At 39.2% G+C, this 15,593-nt stretch overlaps 1 protein-coding gene across 1 annotated transcript in view; it reads left to right on the top strand.

The window, feature by feature from the left end:
- Positions 1-1,914: 1,914 nt before the first annotated feature.
- The window catches only part of acss3 (acyl-CoA synthetase short chain family member 3), a 35,931-nt gene continuing 22,252 nt past the window's right edge, over positions 1,915-15,593 (top strand). Inside the window, exons 1-8 of the mRNA XM_038738544.1 lie at positions 1,915-2,361; positions 4,420-4,564; positions 5,256-5,444; positions 6,610-6,744; positions 8,665-8,805; positions 9,516-9,596; positions 9,931-10,026; positions 11,463-11,614. Coding sequence (XP_038594472.1) covers positions 2,036-2,361; positions 4,420-4,564; positions 5,256-5,444; positions 6,610-6,744; positions 8,665-8,805; positions 9,516-9,596; positions 9,931-10,026; positions 11,463-11,614 — 1,265 coding nt within the window. The 5' untranslated portion in view covers positions 1,915-2,035. The remainder of the gene's footprint in view (positions 2,362-4,419; positions 4,565-5,255; positions 5,445-6,609; positions 6,745-8,664; positions 8,806-9,515; positions 9,597-9,930; positions 10,027-11,462; positions 11,615-15,593) is intronic.

Here is a 15,593-nt window from a genome sequence, read left to right as displayed (position 1 = left end):
ATTGCATACTGCTTCTAGAACCATGCTCTGCATGTATAAATAGAAACAGATGACCTCAAGTATCAAATGGATGAGTTACTCAACCAGGGACACCCTCGTGCAAGGGTCACATCCACAGGGGTCAGCTGGACTATGTGTATTTACCAGCAGCTTGGATGATGACAGTGACGAAAGAAATGTATGCAACACCATGTGAGAGAACCCAGAGCTGCTGCGGCCCGTGTGGCGCGACAGGATTGTACAAGCTGCCGTTGTGATGAGACCAGAACATGTGACTCAGCTTAACAAGAGACTGAGGCATTTTGTTTTCAATTTGACTTCATACAACACACCTAATTATGCTTGCAAATATCCTCAAACAAGCCCTTAAATGCATTCCCTGATCAGTTTAAGCAGAGGTATTTGCATTCTAGGAGAAGGGTTTATTGATGCCACCCTGAGGACCCTGAATGTTTAATGCTGCTGCTAGTAAACAAAGATTAGTGATAAAAAGAGCCTCAATTAGTTCACAAGTAAATAGAAACAATTTCTACTTGTTGTGTATGAAAAAAGAGATGCCATAGGCTAAATAGCTATTATTATGTGGGGCTACAAACTATGATTTTGATTTCAGGTTTTATGCAGAACCAAAATTTAAATTTTATAGCATTTTTTTTATTTTACATTTAATTCTGTCCGTTATGTTTCTGTGCAATATTGCTGCATCCATGTACTCCTTGGATGTTCTCATTTCCAGAGAATCATTCTGATTTTTGTGCGTTCATGAGCTTTACATAATGTGGAAAAACAACATGGCCTGATGGCTGATGGGTTGTTATGTATGTGATGTTGCTATCCAAGTACTCTATTCAAAAACATTTGAAGCTTTATATTAGGGATTTTGTCCCAGATTTGTTGCTGCAGAAGTAGACTACATTACCTACAACCACTCAAATACTGCTTTACCTGACTTGTTATCGGGGTAAAGCTAATAATGCCTCTGACAGCAACTAAGAATTACAACCTAATACCATATTACAAATTACATATGAGCAAAAATGTATATGCACTGTCCGCCATGTTTCTACGTAATATGATGTCAACTCAGCAAGTCGTGTACCAACATTTTCAGAGACTTTCTGAGTTGGTGTTCCAACTTGAAGTGGCATTTATGTGAATTTTCCCATGTGTTGTCTAACATCTCTGACTGTGGCTCAAGACTCCTCCTGTATCATCTACATCCAGTATTCCTTGAGGGGGTGAGGATTACTGGCTGCGTTTTGTGCCCTCATTAACTTCCAGCTGGCACTTGCCCTCACTTGTCATCAAGTGTCCTTTTATTTGTCTGAAAAACTGAAATGAATTTGGTGAGATTGACCCTTGGAGGGCAAAGGCAGCAAGTTGACAACAATGGTCACTGGAGGTAAACATCAGCCACAATGCACTGCTGTTATGCTGGTTTAGGTGGGAGTAATGCAGGCTACATAAAACTTCTTCTAGTTAGCAGATAGTGTCTTAAATCATTGATAGCTTGATATTTTACTGAAAATGTCATAACTAATTGCAGTTACTATTTACTTATTGTTCAGAGTGTGATTTCAAAATGATCTGTAAACACATGGAAAAATTGCTGTTTTGCAAGATATCCTAAATAAGATCAAAAACAGAAACGATGCAGCTAATTACAAAGTGCCAAAATATTGCAGTTACAGGCTATATAGAAGACGCCTTTGCTGCAATGAAATGAGCCTGCAGATATTTTTGATGATTTGTATAAAGCAGAGTAGCCCTAAGCCTACAAATGGCGGTCTGTTGATCCATAATAGTTTGGATGGAAAGTACATGGGCAGGTGCTGCTACATTTAAATCCACCGCTCCTCCCCCGCTCACTGTCTCTCTGCTCTCCAAGTGGCCTCCATGCGACGTATGCTGTTACGTAATTCCAAGGATTTAGGGAGAGGAAGTGAAACTACTAATGAAACGCAGCATTGTTGGAGCCAGCAAAACATCGTGAAAAGGGGAAACGCGTGTAGCCCACCGATTATATACGGCCGTAATGCACTTCCACATTAAACACATAATGCGCCTGAACCACTGCGCCCCTCTTCAGCACAAGAGGACACTCGGGAAGAAACTGTTTACTGTTTCAGCTGCACAACAACGTGGCGTATCTGCAGCAGGTTCGCATACTCCTGCAGACTTTAACAAGTGTTATGCCCTGCAGTGCTGCAGGAACTATGTATCCGACACGGCGTATGCCCGAGCCTTCGCCACAGCGAGGGACAACCCGGAGGAATTCTGGGGTGTGGCGGGAAAGGATATTAACTGGTTTGAACCGTGGAGTAAAACTTTGCATGTTGAGGATCCAGTGTTTCCAAACTGGTAGGTGTCAATGTTACAAGCGAAAAACGGCAAGCAACATTTTCTTTTGCGCGCTTCCACATGCCAAGTGTATTTGTTAAACACTGTAAACAAGTTATTTGTAAAGGGGAAAATAAAATTAATTTATAACCCTGAAATCCCAAGAAACCAATGAATCACAATTCACCAATAAGCTCTTTGGACACCACACCTTAGTTGTTAACATATGCTTGGAGTTAAAGAGGACTATGTAGATTTTTATTTTACATACTCTAGTAGCCTCTGTATAAGATTCTAGATACTCTGTATTTCTGCAAAAGAATGCACTTAAAATGTTGGGAAATATAGTTCCTGAGTTCCTGTCTTACTCAGACTTGAATAAGATATATACCATCTCCTGCACAAAAACTTATTTAGTTGATAGGTTTTTGTTAATAAACAGTGAAATGAAATTACAATTTTATTTGTTTTGCTTGTTAGTAAAAAGAACATGTTAGCAATAACTGACAAGCTATAAGGATACCAAGAGTACCAGTATGTCGCTTTTTGTAAACAGTCTGGTCGCTTCCAGCTGCCATATTTGGCTTGGAGAGTGGAAAGTTTAGCTAACCAAAGCTTTGCAACATTGTGGTTTTTCTTCCATCTTAGTAAATAAAGTTTAAAATCTCTTTGAAATTTGTAAGTGAAAGAGCCTGCTGTGTTTTCAAAGTTTGTTTATCTTTGAGAAAATTATTGCTAACTGTTAGCTAATCAGCATATGCTAATGTAGCTAGCAATTATCTCTGTTTTTAGCTGTTAAACATTTGCACTCACCTGATGTTCTTGGGAACAAAATGCATGACAGCCAACCTACACCCATCTGCACTGAGAGTGACGTGAAAATGAATGTGTTTTTTATTATGTTTTTTTGGGTGACCTTTGCTACTGTCTAGCATGGTAGCAGAAGCCAGAGCTGCTTGAATCTGGTACTCTTATGTTAAAATGAAGGATACAGCCACCGTGTCTCTGTGGCTTCCAAAACAGCAGTTCCCAAACACCATCTGCTCAGCCTGCTTGCTGCTCTTTATCCATATGCACAGCACCGGAATGAGTTAAAACTGTTAACAAGTACATTGATTTGCTGTGTGCTGCTGGCAAACGCAACTGTCTTTGCTGCTGGAGTAAGTACATAGAAAGAATCATAACAGAGCAGAGCAGCGTGCTTTCAGGGTTGTGTTGATATATTTTATTGATCTAAATTGTATTATTATTTTTTTTGTAGTTAAATTATATTTAGAATATGTTTAAAAATGCACTCATTGGCCACTTTATTAGGTGCACCTGTTTAATTGCTTGTTAACACAAATATATAATCAGCCAATCACATGGCAGCACCTCCATGCATTTAGGCATGTTGATGTAGTCAAGACAACTTGCCAGAGGGGCTGGTCTGATTATTTCAGAAACTGCTGATCTACTGGGATTTTCACGCACAATCTCTAGGGTTTACAGAGAATGGTCCGAAAAATAGAAAATATTCAAAATAGTCAGTTGTGTGGATGAAAATGCCTTGTTGATGTCAGAGGAGAATGGGCAGACTGGTTCGAGAGGACAAATAGGAAACCGTAACTCTCATAACCACTTACAACTAAGATATGCAAAATACAATCTCTGAATGACTAACACGTTGAACCTTGGCTAGAGCAGCAGAAGACCACACCGGGTCCCACTCTGTCAGCTAAGAACAGGGAACTGAGGCTACAGTTCACACAGGCCCACCAAAATTGGACAATAGAAGATTGGAAAAATGTTGCCTCTCAATCCAGTTGAACACCTTTGGAACGTGATGGTGTTCGCATCATGGATGTGCAGCCAACAAATCTGCAGTAACTGCTTGATGCTTTCAGATCAATATGGACCAAAGTCTCTGAGGAATTTTCATCTTATTGAAAGTATGCCACGAGGAATTAAGGCAGTTCTGAAGGCAACGCGGTACTAGCAAGGTGTACCTAATAAAGTGGCCAGTGAGTGTATATATGTGATTTGATCTTTGAACATGTTGTTGCTTTTTGGTTGGTTGAATGTGTTTGTTGTTGTCAGGTTTGTTGGAGGGAAGTTGAACATGTGCTACAATGCTGTGGATCGTCATGTAGAGAGTGGCCGTGGAGAGCAGCCTGCCATCATTTATGACAGCCCAGTGACTGGAACAAAACAGATCATCACTTTCAGGGAACTTCAGGACCAGGTAAATGCTGTTTTTCAAGGCTGAAGTCACAGAACTGAACAGCATAAAGAACTGGATTAGACACTTTGTAAAGGCTGATCTGGACTGCCAGGACATGTGTTTTAAAAAATGGATTGTGAGGCATGCAAGCAGGGATTTGGTTGGATTTTGAGCACTGAAGTTAGAATTTGTCAGAGTTGCCATGACAATAAATACACTTTTCATCCTTGGACTTAAACAGTTGGCCAAATTTGTCCGCTGTGGCTGCTTGATTGAGTCAGCATTAGTACGAAGAAAAGCAAAACACAATAACTAAAAGAAAGGGGAAATAAATAATACATTTGATTGACATTTGGGTAGATGCTTCAGTTCAGTTGCATGTACTATAATCCAAATGTGTTCTAAATGAACAGAAGTGTTGCTATAGCTTTTTACTAGTCTGTGTCCCCAAAGTCATAAACGCCTAATTTAATTCATGAAAATATATCAGGATTTTAAATGTGTCAGATTATGTCTAATTGAAGGCAATGGACTTGCACAAAATAGATAGAAAAATCCAAGATGCATGTCACTGTTTATGTTGATTATAGTAGTCATGAACAATTATCTAAAATGGGTTTATGCAGACATTTGAAAGAGTGCAGTGTGAACTTAGCCTAAATGCATGTTGATGTTCAGTATTCGCTATTGTCTCCCCTGTATCTTGATCCAGGTGTCCAGGCTAGCAGGAGTCCTAGTGAAGAATGGGGTACGGAAAGGAGATCTGGTAGTCATCTACATGCCCATGGTGCCTCAGGCCATGTTCACCATGTTGGCTTGTGCAAGGATCGGTGCCCCACACAGCCTCATCTTTGGAGGCTTCGCTTCCAAAGAGCTTTCTGTCCGTATCAATCATGCCAAGGTTAGAAAATCTTGTTATTCACCTTGTTGTTAAAAATTTTATAACGACAGTCTGATGTTATGACTCTTTGTTATTTTTATGTTGTTTTTAATATGGCTGCAGCTAATAATTTTCCAGTTTTCATGTGGCATTAGTAATGTGCAACATTGTCCCTGCAAAATATCTCAAACACTGAAAGCCAGTGGTGCCTGAGGCTTCTTTGTGTCACTAAGCTCAAAAAGAATCCTTCATAGTGGAAAACATTTGACTTGCTGCCCACATGAATGATGTTAACGCCATGGGCAGGGCAAGGCAAGTTTATTTGTATAGCACATTTCAGCAACAAGGCAATTCAAAGTGTTTTACATAAAATATAAAAGCAACAAAGGGAAATTTAAAAAATAAAACACATTATAAAAACACTGAATATTTTTTAACAGTGCAACAGAAGAATTAATGGACCAACCTGATATTTTGACAGGAATTTTGCTAAAGATAAGGATCTCTGTTGAGTGATGTGTTTATTGGAAAATGATCTGAACAAATACAGTTTTGTTGAAGTATTGACATCAGCTACTTGAACAAGTGTTTAAACTATTTTTGTTGAGGTAAAGGGGACAGCTAATGTTGAAGTATTGTTGACTCAGATGAATAGCTGATAGGATCTAGATACAGAATGAACAAGGCCACTGTTTTCAAAGAAATTAATCAGTCTCTGCAATTCAGCAGTAAAGAAGAGAAGAGGCAAGTGAATAATCCTTGTTGAGCATCCCTGTAGAAATTGCAGTGTCTTTTAATGTCCACAAGAGGAAAATATGCTGACCACGATCAGAAAAATTTGTACCGTATGAGAATCAAACTTTGAAATAAAAAAGTTACTGGAAATACTACTGCCTCTGTAGGAACAACTCAGGTGCACTGTAAGACTGCTATTTGCTATGGAATCATTATGACATGCATGCTAACAAGGCTTATGTGAGCTGAATTTGACTTGACATTGGATTGCTGCCACAGGCAACAGACTCATACCACTAACACCCTGTTAAAAATGCAGGCAAACAAATATAAGTCTGGAGCACTAGCTGCTGTTTCTAATAAGATCTTTAGAAACATGTCATAATGTTACACGTTCTTGACATTTTAACTCTATATGCACATATTCACACCTGATCTCTGTATTTCTTAGCCCAAGCTGATGGTTACAGCCTCATTTGGAATTGAGCCAGGCAGAAGAGTAGAGTACATCCCTCTGGTGGAGAAGGCCTTGGAGCTGAGCTCTCACAGGCCCTCTAAAGTCCTCATCTACAACAGGCCTAACATGGTAAGAAGCACAAAGTATCAGAAAGCTTAATTTGACAATATGGTGTTGTTTGTAAAGCTTCTGGTCATGTGACAGAATGTAGCTGTATCTGAAATATGGTAGCCATATGTAAGTTTACTCACAGTATAGCAGCTGTTGGAAGAAAATGTTTTCGCAATGCTAGGAGTTGCAGTTTTGAACCTATAAAGCATTCTATTTTAAAGGTGGGGTAAGCAGTTAGCAAATACACGTCTCCTTATCAAATTCAGTGAATAGCTCAGCTTCTCGGGGTCCAATAACTGTCACAAAATCTGGTGTTTGTGCACAGCTCTGGCTCTGTAAATGGGAAACCAACAAAGTGGTCCGTACCCTACCACGCAATACTGTTCCAGACGTTCCAGCTATGATTTGTGTCTGGTAACGTTAAATGACTTGCCCATGGACATTTAGCTTATTTTCCAGTATGCCAAGACATTCTATTGTTGTGATGTTAGCCGTAGTAGCAGGAGAGTTGTATCACATCACTGTCTGGAGCTGGTGCGCTGGGTCTGGGACAGTCTCGTCCTCTCTGCATGTTAGCTTCACAGCAGCAACTTTATTGACAGTTTCATAACCCACAACTTAGCTAACATTAGCTACAATACATGCTGTGTTGTTGTTTGCTTTATATTATGGTATTTGTTGTGGAATTGGAATTTATCCAAAATCGCTTACCCCATCTTTAAATGGTTATTGCTTAGAATTGGCCAAATGTGTATGCATGGTAAGACAGTGTTACACATCTGCCACTGAAATGATGTATAGCTGGTTCAAGTAAGTGAGAGTGGGGAAAAAAAATATGCAGCATATTTGCAGCTAAAGGATGGAGTTAGCTGCCTGTCATAAGCAACCTGGCATATATCCAGTTTGGAAGCAGGCTGTGCTGTGTAGAATGATTATACAGCACACAAATATGCATTAATATGGAGACAGCAAGCTGACATTTGCTTCACTTTCACACAGGCATAAACTAAATTTTGAGGTTGGGGGAAATTATTCTTAAAAACTGATTGCACAGCGCTGTAGTCTCTCATATGAAATTTGTTTTCTGTTATCAGTTATGCCATGTACCTCTGTTCAGCTTTCTTGTGTTTATAAATGAACATTACATGATTTATCATTCCCCATTTATCATCTGCCTATGATCTATCTATTGAATGATCTAGTGAACTATGAGATGAGATTTTTTGGGAGATTTACATGGTAGACTGGACATATGTCTGTTATCAACAAACTAAGATTTTTACAGAAAATTCACAGGAAACTCATCCCATTAAAATCTTGGAAGATGGTTGCATGTGCTTTATCAATTGCTGCATTCAGTAATTAAGATGTTGTGGTTCTGTGAACATGGCTTCCAACATGAACGCCTCGTTAAATCGACCAAGTTTTACTCTGGTTTGGCTTTGAGTAAAGTGAGTAAAAAGCAATGCGTTTCAGAAAGCTGGAGTATTATGGGCTGTCTGTCCTCTGCCTGAAGAGTCTGTGTGATATTGAATGAGGTCTTAGTCTTGAGTCCATTCTCTGAGAACCAAAGGAAAATATGACCAGGACTTGTCTCTAGCCTCCTGGGATGATTTAAATGTTAATGATATTAAGGTATCAAAGAGATTCATGAAAATCTCAAATGAGGCAGATGTCCGCAACTGAAGATGTGAGAGGCATTAATCTATGACGCGATCAAACAAGTAGAGGTGAGTTTGAGTGTCTTTTTCCCCTAAAATGAAAGAAAACACAATCTAACACATGTGAGTCAATGGTATTGATCTATACCTCGTATGAACACCCAGAGATTTATTATGGCAATTTTGCATTATAGAGCAGCCACAGTCTTTACCACTTTTAATAGTTCCCTTTCATATCAGATAGAAAATAAGTAGATGGTTTTTCTTTGTGTTTTAGGTGAAAGTATCAATGAATCCGGAGTTGAGTCTAGACTGGGAGGAAGAGATGGCCACAGCTGAGCCGCATGACTGTGTTTCTGTTCCCTCGAACCACCCTCTCTACATCCTCTATACATCTGGCACCACTGGAACACCAAAGGTACTGACTTGACGGGGTTTTGGTCAGCAGCAGGGTGAAATGTACATTTAAATAAATATCTGATTCATAGAGTTATAGATGTCATATAAACAAGTTATAGAATGTACTGGGGTTTTTTAGTTATATATTTTTTTTCCCTTAAAGCTGTCGGTTTTGTATAGAGTTTCTGTGTGACTCATCTGCTCTCTGACTCTGCAAAATAATCCTGGCCCAATCTAAACACCATCAGCGTGACATAAATAAGGTAGAACATTTTCACCCCAGGAGCTGGAGCTCATGCAGGAGGAATTGCCTGCAGGCAGTTTCAAATGGAAAAACCCCAGCACCTTTCAAATAGCGTCATTTTGTCTTTGACCAACAGATGATATAAAATATCCACCTGCTGGCTAGTTCCTGAGCTTAATAGTGCTGTTATTGCCTGCTTCTTTCTCTGTGAGTTACTGTGACTCTCAGTTATGTTTCTGTATGGAAGCATAACTTTGAGAAAGACATGATGACTTGAAAACAGTATTTTGCTAAAATCAAATAAAACCATTAACTAACACTTAGGAATTGGAATTTGTTTGTAAAGCAGTAATTTGAAAACAAATACCCTCTCCTTCAGAATAGCAGTACAGAGCGACTGTGTCCAGATTGATATTAAACCCCTGCCTCTTTGTCTAGTGTAATACCTGTCACTAGTCTGATCTCTTTCCTATCTTGTCCCCCAGGGTGTAGTGCGAGACACTGCAGGCTATGCTGTGATGCTGAAATGGACCATGTCAAATATTTATGGACTCAGTCCTGGAGATGTAAGGCAGTAAAGCATCCTCTTCTGAGTTAGAGCCATGGTTATGAACAAAGAGCATGCAGTCAGCACAGAGATATGATTGTTCTGCACTTGACAGATGATTTGATCACCACATAATATTTATGCTTACTGAACAGTTATACGGTTTTCATTTACATGTATCATTTATATAACATAAGCTATTTGATTTACATTTATAGTGCCTTCATGTACCATAGGTCTTAGTGAACTCTCTCCAAGTATTATGCAACACTCAAACAATAAATAACCAAATAAAATCTTAAACACTTATACAGGGACTCTATAAACTTTTCAACTTTTTTAACCTGTTGCAGGTTTGGTGGGCAGCGTCAGACCTGGGCTGGGTGGTCGGCCATTCATATATCTGCTATGGTCCTCTGCTCCATGGTAACAGCACAATTCTCTATGAGGTATGTTGTACAACTTGTACAAAATGTCTGTAATTTGCATTAGTGGGCTCTGTAAGCAGAATATATCCATATTTGGTTAGTGACTCCAGTTTATGTGGACTGTTGCTATGTTTGACTCTGGCTGCTCCACTTCACTGTCAAGAGACAGACTGCAGCTCTATTTCCAGTCTTTCAGTCCTTTTCTTTTTTTCTTTACTAAAGCCAGTCAATGTGACACCTACACATTAACTTTGACTTAGAACTTAAACAGACTTTGTCATTCAACTGCACATTCACAATGTACATTTGAGCGAGATTTCGTTGCAAGAAGGCTCCGAATAAAAAAAAAAAAAGTAAAAGAAAATCAGTGAAACGGACAATATGATGCATGTAGTAACAGTTACTCAGTTTCCATGTAAAGTGACATGCAGTTTATTCCCTCCTACACTGGTATTAAAGAGAAATTTGGGCTTGCAGAATACACTTGGTGAATTAATTTAATGTTTCAAAAGTAACTGCTCAAAGATTAATGGTAAAAGAATAAACAACCATGAATGTGCGTTTTGAACACTTGATATTGATGCATCCGATTATTTCAGGTAATTTTGCTTTGTGCGTTGACAACCCATGTAGTGGAGTACATTCTCTATGCAGGCTGCTTATTAGCATGTACATTACATTACATTTCTAGACCAGTGCTAAAAGCGACGTGGGTATTTCTATTGATCTTCCCACGTGCATCTTACAGTGTATTTCTTATGTCGAGGGCCACTCATTGCATTAGCACTCTGATTTTCTCTTGCCCTTAGGAAGCAGCACTACTGAGCAATGAATTAATGTGCCTTTTTTAAATAACGGTTTGACTCCAGCCTCACTGGTTGTCTCATGTGGCTCATGCTCTAGCAGCCCGGTTATCTTCAGACATGATGATGCCGACCTTTTCTTTCCTCTGATCAATACACAGACACAAATATTTATCCAGAGAAGAAATGACTGCCCAAACTCACTGCTGTTGTTTACCATTCTCATTCTTTTGAGATGTGTTTTCACTGTAGGGACATGCTAGTTGAATACCTGAAACACTATGGAAATTGCTCTTGGAAGCATGTGCCTACAGGCTTCTTTTGTCTATATCTTTATTTTTTTTAGACAAACAATACGCCTATAGTGCAACTGTTTTCTCTAATCCATGGATTTCTGGGCCCATCTGTCTGGACAGCAGTCTCCAGTGTGCCTCTCCATCTTAAACAGCTGCTCTATGAATATTCATGATTTGTAGTTAGTGGTTGAAGTGAATTTGTACTGTAGAACATTGTAGAAATATTGCTGTAATCGTTTTGAGCTTCTATGTATTTGCTATTTGCTCTGTAGGCAGTCCATCATATGACACATGATATGCCAGCATCCGTGTTACAGTTTGTGAACTACCCAGCTGTTGCCATACTCCCTCTTTACAGGGTAAGCCTGTGGGAACTCCAGACCCTGGGGCGTTCTTCCGTGTCCTGTCTGAAAACGGAGCCTCCTCCATGTTCACAGCACCCACCGCCATTCGAGCTATTCGCCAGCAGGACCCCCATGCTGAAATTGGGAAAAAATACCCCCTGTCCAGGTAGACGGCAACAGTTTCCCTAGAACCAAGACTAACGAACTATTAATAGTGGAAGGAATACCTTTTATGTTGTAACATGAAGGTTAGTCATGTTACAACAGAAGATTACTAAATCGAATTCCAGCATCTCAAAGTTGAAGCATTGTAAATTGCAAAACAACTTTGGAGATGTTACCACAGGCTATGGAAACTTGTGATGGCTGTTGTTCATTTCTTGTGACATTTTATAGACTAAATGATTTGATATTAAAATAATTGTTAGTTTCAATTACTATGAATTACTTAAAATGATCAATTACTGTACCAGTAAGTATGTTGAAAATCTCAAAATGTAACAGAAACCTGCAAAAATTTTCAGGCTATTCAGAAACAAAGAGACATGATTTTTTTTTTTAAGCATGTACGGTGAATATTTTTTTGAAAGAATAATCCTTTTAATTCTCTTGACAATTGACTGATGTGATATAGCATCTGGTGCTTCTTAGAAACTTAATGTGAGAACTGTGAAGGGAACCGGTACAGGCTTTGACTCTCAACTGCAGAAGTGAAATGCCAGAAGTGATGTGTTAAAGCATCTCATGGCTACACAGCCTATCCAGCCTCTCGTTAGTCTCTGACCATCTGTTGATGCAGGGCCCTTTCCACCTCCATTGCTCACAGTCTGTACCCTCAGTCTGACCTGCTTGGGTGTTAATCAGGATGGATTATAAACAACGGCAGGACGCAGCAGCCCACCTGTATTAAATCATACCACATGAACTCGTTTCCCCGCTGCGGTCTCACTGTTTAGGTAAAGGTTGTCTGTAGCTCAGTTAAAAACAAACATTTTTCATGGTATTAGTTTGGCCCAGAGACTTAAGTGCTTGCTGAGATTATCACAATTGTTAATTATTTAGTGCAGTGCAGAGAAACTCGGACCTAAGGGGTTGCGGTGTCAATTCAACACTTTCATTCTGAGCAGCAGTCTGAAAATGCCTCTAAGCACACAATCATAAAGCAATTCTGAGTGTTGGATGACTTATGGCCCCAGTGAGTCATTCAGTAACTCTGGCGTTGTGTGCTGAATTAGACGATCTTTGGTTGTTCGCTGTGCTGAATGCACAGCATCTTTTTAAATGCATTGCTTGCAGACGTGGATTATTTTCTACAATATTTATGGCTCAAAGATTGGTGGCATTTATCCTCAGAGTTTCAACCTTGCAACAGTCAGTCATTAAAGCGACATGCTGTTTCTGTACACTTTTTTTTGTTAATGTGTCTTTTGCCCTTGGAGGAGGCAGGTTGGTGAAAGATTACTGCATTTCCCTTCAGTGTTGAGAAAAACATGTCACAGTGACACAGGGGCAGCAATACAAAGGAAGCAATGAGACATGAATTCATCTTAGTACAGCCAGGGCGGTTTAATGTCTGGTTGAGCCTTTCACTTGCTGATGTTATGTATTTTCAATTTTACCATTACAGAAAGAGGTTCTATTCGAATAAAATGTGGCATTTTATAACCCAGAGTCTAATATTCTCATGTAATTTAAAAGGTTTTCATATATTGAGTGTAGTGGAGCAGTTAATGACAATTCTTGTGTCAGTTCTTGTCTCTGTCTTGAATGTTTAATTTGTTACATGAATCAAAGGAAGGCATGAAGTATCAGGATAATACAGTCTGAGGTCTTACTTACTAATTTTCTTGGTCATGGTAACTCCACCTTGCATTAACTCTGTGGATTGCATTCAATTCAGCAGGCCAGACTGACTTCTCTAGGCTGTGTGGTGTAGATGCACATGGCACAAAAGTAATGTGCATTGAAGCATAGTGTTTGTGAAAATTTTTCTTAAATAGTGTGCTGCAGGGATGACAAATTTCTTACAGGCTAGCCCGGAAGTTAGCATTGCCTTGGTTCCCTTCGACAAACTTTTGCAATTTGGATTACTGCAGAAAATAAGCTAACATTTATGATACCTACACATATTGTTGAGCAAGGCACTCTTCCACTTTAGATTTTTGAAGGGTAAATGCAATAACCAGAAGTTTAAAGCTAATGTTAAGCTGTAAACATACTACACCGCGGTCGTGTTACTTTGACGTCACTAAGCTTCCAATTTGTAATTAGATTTTTCGCTGTTTGGCGTGATGACATATAATGTCCCCGACAACCTCTATTGTACATTTAGCCATTTCTTAGCAACTTACATATATTATGTCATAGAACAAAATGTGAAAATCTCTTAAGCTTGTGTTACATATAACATATATTAGTCATCTAGCTAAAAACCCCAGTGCAAAAATGCCAGCTCATTCCTGCAGCACTATATGGATTTAATGTAGTCTATACATTTTGCCGCTTCCTGTAACACGCGGAAGGATACGTCAATACTAATAGTGCTGGTTTTTAATTAAAAGTGTGTTGATGGAAGTAGTTAAACCTTTCAGAAAACTCTGTTAGCTTTATTATCAAACACATAATTTCATGCTAGAGAGGCCTCAAACGATAATTTGATATAGTTCAAATACCCTGTCTGCAGTTTATTGACACATTTACTCCCTTTAGAGCCCGCCAACTGTAATAGCCCTGGACCCTTATCAGTGTGCTTGAGCAATATTACTTGTCACTATGGATGTGAAAACTACATTGAAAGTCTGGCTGCAGGACTGTCTACAGTTCTGATGGCAGCAGTGCTCTGCATAATGTAGCATGACAAAAGGGGCAGGCACTCTGTCAATAGTGTTTTAAAGCCAGGAGAACCAACTCAATGCTGAGAGTCTCACTCATAAACAGGTGACATGACTCCAGTTGATAGTGTTTTGGTGCACTTTAAAAGCTGGTGCTGTTAAAGGTAGTAATGTTTGCACCTGCTTTGCTTTTACTTAAAAATAGCCTCTTGAGAATATGCCAGGTTAGTCTCTAGTCAGCTTGTGCCACGATGCATTTCCATATTGCACAGTTGCAGCAACTAAACACTAACATACACAACAGGTCATACACACATACATTCTGGGTTCCTGCACTAGTTTTGGAGATCTTTGTGGAAAATATCACTGCTCCCTCCTTCAGCTATATTCTACTTGGCTTAATTCAGTGTGTATCACACAAAAGTTAAATAGCTGGGATTCCCTGCCAGTCTTAAAACTGAAGAAGCCTCTTAAATGAGAGGTGAGGCAACTTCCAGTATCCTCACTTTATCTTTAACCTTCCTTGGACAGACACAAACAACTCCTCTTTCTCTGTGTTTACAATTTCACTCTCCTCCATGTTTTCTTGTCACTCTCTTGGCAAACCTTTTTAGAGGTGCATTACGGCCACCGACTTTTGCTCTCACGTCACTTGAGGTGGTAAGCAGTCCTGCTGCCGAAATCTTGTGAGACAGCTGGTTTTGTGAGATCAAGGGAGAATCGCGATATCATTAGGGAATACAGCGACATTATATGCTAGACATATTAGAGACATTATATACAGGCACTAAGGCATAGCTCCGTGGTGGAAATGGTTTTGCCAAATCTCTACTGGTGGACACATTTCTACCTTCCAGATGTATGCTGTCATATAATAATAATAATAATAATCCTTATTTGTAGAGCACTTTTCAAAAACAAGTTACAAAGTGCTTTAACAAGTGTAAATATCACCCAACCCTTTACCTTACCTTCACCAGTAACTTCGAATGGATGCCAAATTAGACTTAAGAGGTGGTACATTTGTTGTTTTAAGTGTGGAACAATTAAGTCTTGTGCATGTGAAGACATTTATTTTGAAATGGATGTAGCTTGACATTGACATTCAGTGGACACAATGTTAGGCAGTGAAATCAATATCTAAGATGGAAGGAGGCATTTTCATTTGAACAAGGTTGGGAACAACAAACAAGCTGCTGAGACGTGAAAAAATAAAAATCTTGTTTTGTGCCATGTAGGTTTGAAATAACTTGCTCATCACCATCGTTAAACTTTAATGTGTTGTCCTTGATGTCCTTGAAAGAATTTAGAAAG

The sequence above is a fragment of the Micropterus salmoides genome, unplaced genomic scaffold (assembly GCF_014851395.1).
Source record: "Micropterus salmoides isolate LMB-PRFRI ecotype aquatic unplaced genomic scaffold, ASM1485139v1 Ms_hic_scaffold_23, whole genome shotgun sequence".
Taxonomy (NCBI): Eukaryota; Metazoa; Chordata; class Actinopteri; order Centrarchiformes; family Centrarchidae; genus Micropterus; species Micropterus salmoides.
This window is presented reverse-complemented; position numbering and strand designations above follow the sequence as displayed.